Source organism: Myotis lucifugus, unplaced genomic scaffold (assembly GCF_000147115.1).
Source record: "Myotis lucifugus unplaced genomic scaffold, Myoluc2.0 scaffold_766, whole genome shotgun sequence".
Lineage (NCBI taxonomy): Eukaryota > Metazoa > Chordata > Mammalia > Chiroptera > Vespertilionidae > Myotis > Myotis lucifugus.
In genome coordinates this window covers 225,002-230,839 of record NW_005871814.1, presented here as the reverse complement: position 1 = coordinate 230,839, position 5,838 = coordinate 225,002, and the positions used below count along the sequence as shown (strand labels likewise).

Below are 5,838 nucleotides of genomic sequence, written 5' to 3'. Positions count from 1 at the left end.
AGTTGAAAAAATATTTTTTAATTTAAAATTTAAAAATTGACAAAGCCTCATTAGACTACTTCAAGCAATGTCTAGGGAATACTTTTTTCAACTAACCCTTCTAACCAAATATTCTGCTTTTCATAGAAGTGCAAAAAGGCTAACAAGTTTGTAGACACATACAGTCGGTTCCAGTCAGGGCTCCTTATTGTTTCACCAAGAGTATTCCCAAACCTCCCACCTGTCCCCATCTGGCCCGCCCCCCGCGGCCATCCCCCTGCCTTTGGCCGGCGGGTTCTGTAGGTCTCGGCGGGCTTGGGGGGGGGGGGCAGTCGTGACAATTGGAAGAAGTGAAGCTCCGGCCCCCTCCCCATCCCTCGGACTCTCCCGCTGCAGGGCAGCATGTCTAGTCCCCCAGGCCGCCCAGGGCAATGCCAGCGTGGAGGGTGGGGGTGCCCAACCCATTCCCAGGTCTCCCGCCCCACGGTGGGCATCTGCCTACAGCTATGGCCTTGTCTCCCCAGGTCTTGGGACCTGGGGTCCTGCTGGAGTTCTGCGTTGGAGGGTCGCACCTCAGTTGTGGGGCCCAGAAGTGCCTGAGGTCACCGAGCCCAGCCGCCTGGTGGGGGAGAGCTCCGGGGGAGAAGTCCGGAAGCCGCAGTTGGACACCAGGGTCCGCCAGGAGCCACCCGGTGGCCCCGTGAGTGGGGCTGGGAGGGGAGGCCGGGGGGCTGGAGCAGGCCTCAGAGCCCAAGGGAGGCCAGGGGCAGCCAAGGGTTGGGCGCCTCCCAGGCTGCTGGCTCCTGATGCTTCCCTTTGTACCATGGACACCATGGAGCCCACTAGTGGGAGCGCCCACCTGCCCCGCTCCAGGCCCCTCCATCATCCTGGGGATCCCCTGCCCTCAGCGGACTGAAATGCCAGGGCTCAGTCCAGTCTTGGTCAGCCTTCTGCCAGCCCCACTCCGCTCCTGCCAAAGCAAGTGGTTCTATCCAAACGGGCCTGGGGAGGGCAGGAGGGGCAGGGAGAAGCAGCGAAGAGCCTGGGGTCAGGGTTCCTGGGTTCTTGCCACAGCCACTCGTAGTGGGATTTTTCAGAACAGCTTAGTGCTTGCTCCTGCCTCAGTTTCCCCCTTGCGCTGATAGGCATGTTGTTCTCCTTCCTGCCCTTGCTGAGGGTGGGGCCTTGGAAAAAGGTTCCAGGCCCCAACAAGCACACCCACAAATGCCACCACCCCCTGTCCCTTTCAGTTGCCAGGCCCCTCCTGCCTCCCAGAGGAAGGTTAGGAATGAAGGAGATTAATTGCAATTAATAATTAATTAATATCATGTGAATAATAATCACCCAGATGGAATATTCATTCAGCACGCCTTGCCTCAGCTCTCCAGGAGCTCAAAGCTGAAAGTTAGCCAGGCCACCGGGGGCGGGCGGAGGGTGGGATGGGCTGGTGAGGGCTGGCAGAAATAGGAGGAGAGACTCTGAGGAGGCTGGGAAGTTTGGGCAACTGAAGTCTTGAGTGGTGGGAGGTAACTGTGGTGGGAGGTAACTGGGCCGGGCAGAGGGAGGACGGAGGGAAACGGAGGCTAACTGTGGACATCTGTCAGACTGGCATCTGGCCCTGCCTAATGTACTTGGTTAAAAGCCCTTAGGGGGGGTGGAGGGGCTGTGGGGGTGCAGGGGCGGCACTCGGGAAATGGAATGGAGCAGGAAGGCAGCATGCATAATAGATGGACCATCACTCAGGGCAGTGCCGAGTGGGGGGAGGGGGAGTTAATGGTCCTGAGCCCGCAGGCCTGGGTGGGGTGGGGGTGGGGAGCGACAATGGGGGAGTGGAAGGTGGGGGGTGGGAGGGAAAGGGGTGGAGGCTGCCTTCAGCACCTACCCAGGCTCCCTGGGAGGTGGTAGATGGGCAGTAGGGATGGCCCCAAGGCCAGGGATGGGGTGTCCTGGCTGGGTGTGGCCATTAGTCTGACTCTCTTCCCTGGTGGACCCCCACCTGTGAACTGTACACCCCCAGGCTGTGTTGGCCAGGAGGTGACTGCTGGGCCTGCGTGCCGGGACTCCTGTCTGGTGCTTTGGGGGGGATGTCCAGATAGGACCATAGGGTGATGCTGCAGGTGGGGCCGAGGACAAAGGGAGAGAAAGCATAGGACTAAGTAGGGAGGAAGAGTGGGTGCTCCCTCAGCACAGTCCACCGGAAAGGGGGGCTGCTCTGGGGGCTGGTGGTGCCTGTGCGTGTGGGGAGAGCTGGGTGGGCCCAGTTGGACTGAATGGACTGGGTATGCAGAGGAGGGAGTCTCTGTGGGTGTCGCTTTGCTGGTGAGCGGGTGACATGTGTGATGTGTGTATGAGGGACCAAGTCTGAATCTGCCCACGGGGTTGTCGAGGAGGTGGGGTGGAGGGTTCTGTGGATCTGGGAGGCAGTGGCCACCTCCCGTGGGGGAGAGGCTCTCTGGGATTCAGCCTTCACAGGTACCCCACTGCCGCCTCCCCAGGGAACTCACTCGTAGGCTGGCCTTCTCTGTACCTCAGTTTCCCTCAGGGGGAATTCTCACTAGTCTGTGAGGCAGGTAACTTTTGTCTGCCCATTTTGCAGATGAGCAAACTGTGGCTCAGAGAAGTTAATTAACTTGCCCAAAGTCAATCAGATCCTAGAAAAACAAACAAACAAAAGAAACGAAGTCAATCAGATCTTAACTCCAAGTGTACTCCGCGGGAGCCGTCTTTAAGTACCTCAGTTTCCCTCAGGGGGAATTCTCACTAGTCTGTGAGGCAGGTAACTTTTGTCTGCCCATTTTGCAGATGAGCAAACTGTGGCTCAGAGAAGTTAATTAACTTGCCCAAAGTCAATCAGATCCTAGAAAAACAAACAAAAGAAACTAAGTCAATCAGATCTTAAGCAGTGGAGTACTTTTCTCAAGACCCGCTACTGCCCACGGCCCCCAGGGATCTGGATTTTGGCACTGAGGGCAGGTCCCAGCCCACCCAATGCAAGGTAGGAAGGCCAAGGGAGACCAAAGGACGCGTCCAGAATACTTCCCCCTGACCAGAAGGAGTCCTTGCAAACCCTCTATCTCCCACCTGGCGTCTCTCCCTGGAGCACTTGTGGCCTCAACCTCGGGGCTGATGGTGGAGACAGTGCAACCTCGAGCCCAAGTGTCCCAGCAGGAATGCCCCTCCCTGGCACCGTGGGGCTTTGTCCGAAGTTATTGCACTGGTTTAGGACCTCAGGCCAAGCAAGGGGATGGGTCAGCAGCAAGATCTCCATCTGCTGTGGGTCATGTGGTGAGTGTGGAGGCACATGTGGCTGGCAGGGCCAGCGTGGTGGGGCCTGGAGTGCTGCCTGCTCTGGCCTTGGGCTGGCCGTGGCACCTTTCTGAGCCCATGGTAAAATCAGGACGACGATGGTGATAGTCTCAGCCCACCCACTGCCAGGAATTGGTGACAGGAAAGGGTTCGGTGTGTGAGGACTCCTGGCTTTGGTGAGGAGGGACTGGGAGGAGGGAAGGTGACCAGGCAGGAATTAAAAGCTCGAGAAGTTACAACGTACTGGGAACTTACTGGGGCAGGCACTCTTCTATGTGTATTAATTTTTTAAAATTAATTTTTTAAAAAAATATATTTTTATTGATTTCAGAGAGGAAGGGAGAGGGAGAGAGAGATAGAAACATCAGTGATGAGAGAGAATCATGGATTGGCTGCCTCCTGCACACCCCGTACTGGGGATCAAGCCCGAATCCCAGGCATGTGCCCTTGACTGGAATCGAACCTGGGACCTTTTGGTCCGCAGGCTGACGCTCTATCCACTGAGCCAAACCGGTCAGGGCTTTTAAAATTAATTTTAAAAAATATTTTTATTGATATTTTTAGAGAAAGAGGAAAGGAGAAGGAGAGGGAGAGAGAGAAACATCAATGGGTTGCCTCCCTTATGGACCCCGACCCGACAGGGGACCAAACCCCCAACCTGGGCATGTTTCCTGACCAGGAATCAAACCCAGTGAGCTTTGGGTGCATGGGGCAATGCTCAACCAACTGAGCCACACCGGCCAGAGCTACGTTTATTAACTTATTTCATCATCACAACTCCAGGAGATGTTGCTGTTATTATTCCCGTTTCACAGACAGGGAAACCGGCACAGAGAAGTGAAGTAACTACCCCAGGTCACACAGCACTTAAGTAGCAGAGTCAAGATTGATACCCAGAGAAGCACTCTTTTTAAAAAATATATATTTTTATTGATTTCAGGGAGGAAAGGAGAGGGAGAGAGAGAAACATCAATGATGAAAGAGAATCATCGATTGACTGCCTCCTGCACTCCCCTCACTGGGGACGGAGCCCACAACCCAGGCATGTGCCCTGACCGGGAATTGAACCGTGACCTCCTGGTTCATGGCTTGCCCAGGCTATGCAGTCAGAAGCAAGGGATCTGGGACCCTCTGAGGCTCAACCTCTAAGCCACACTGGCTGGGCTCCAGAGCAGCACTCTTAACCAGCGCACTGTCTGCTTCTCGCTCAGGGGTCTAGGGAAGGGGGCACAGGCGACCCATTTTCCTCTCTGCAACTGCTCTCAGCACCTTACTCTGTCCAGAGGTGTAAGTTCTGGAAGTGCAGAAACCTGTGGCCACAGGGAGCCTGCAGCTGGGGGGTGAGGCAGGAGGACAGGCAGGGCCACAGTGGACCAGTGGGCTGGTTGTTCGGAGCACAGGGTGCCCGGCAAGTGGGCTGAATGAAATCAGTGGGCCCATGAGGCTGCTGCGTTCTGAGGGGGACCCTTCTAATCTACACTAAACTGCTGTGTGGGTTGTGCTTGCCCCTGGGAAACCCAAACTCCTTCCGAACCAAGGAGAGGGCAGGATGTGGGTAAGAGAACAGGGCTGTTTGGGTGTAGGGTCCCAGGCCCAGGAGGCAGACCCTCAACTGAGCCAGCTGGGGGCGGGGACCTCAGTCACGGGGCTGAGCTCCCCTGAGAACAGCGCAGACCAGCATTTACTGGAAATGCCACCCTGGAAGCCCTCCGGCAACGCCTGTGAACAGCACTGCCGTGAGGTTGGGCAGAGGGAGCGTTCACGGAGGCTAAACAACTTCCATCTGAAAGGCTGCCCCTGTGGCTTTGGAGCAGGACAGCCTCGGGGAGTCCCAGCTCCCCCGCTTCTGACTGCATGGCCTGGGCCAGCCGCTGCTGCCTTCTGAACCCCACCTTCCCCATCCATAAAATGGGGATCACAGTCAGCTCCACTTTGCCCTGGCTGCTGTGAAGATCAGAGAGGAGGTGTGTACAGGTGTCCTGCCTAGGATCCGGCAAGAGCAGATGCTCAACATCTGTGAGGCCTGGCCTCCCTCCTGAGTGTTGGGGCCAGGTGCTGGCGTGAGGGCTGGGTGTCAGAAACAGGAGCCAGGGCATTTGGGGGTTACCTCTCAGGCTCTGGGCGGGGTTCAAGGGAGCCATGTGGACAGGAGTCTTGCCTCTCCGGCCAGACTCAGGCCTGTGGACTTGACCTCCCTGCTGGCTGCCTAGAGGGACCCAGCTGTCCAAAGTCTGTCTTCAGAGGAACTAATGACCCTGTAAGGGAGTGACTCTGTCCTCAAAAATTTAGGCCAGATCTGGTTATCAGAAATTCATCCAATTCTTCTATCTGGGACGCCCTCGGCCCTGATCATAAGTGGAGCCTCATTGCATCTTGGGGAACGTGGGGGAGTTGCAGCTGGGGGAGGGGATTTCTCCCAGGTGGGCCCCTGCTTCTCTGGCTCCTCCCCGTCTGCGCCAGCCAGCTCATGCAGTTTAGCCAGTTCCTCAAAGCCCTGTTCAGCTGAACCATTTACACTTCCTTCTTTTCACTTATTATTACAAATCCTTGTGA

General features: G+C 56.4%; 1 protein-coding gene across 1 annotated transcript in view; it reads left to right on the top strand.

Annotated features, from left to right (window-relative positions):
• Nucleotides 1-5,838, top strand: part of ADAM11 (ADAM metallopeptidase domain 11) — a 20,726-nt gene that overhangs the window by 2,029 nt on the left and 12,859 nt on the right. The window contains exon 2 of the mRNA XM_023746933.1: nucleotides 484-679. Within this exon, the coding sequence (XP_023602701.1) occupies nucleotides 484-679 (196 nt within the window). The remainder of the gene's footprint in view (nucleotides 1-483; nucleotides 680-5,838) is intronic.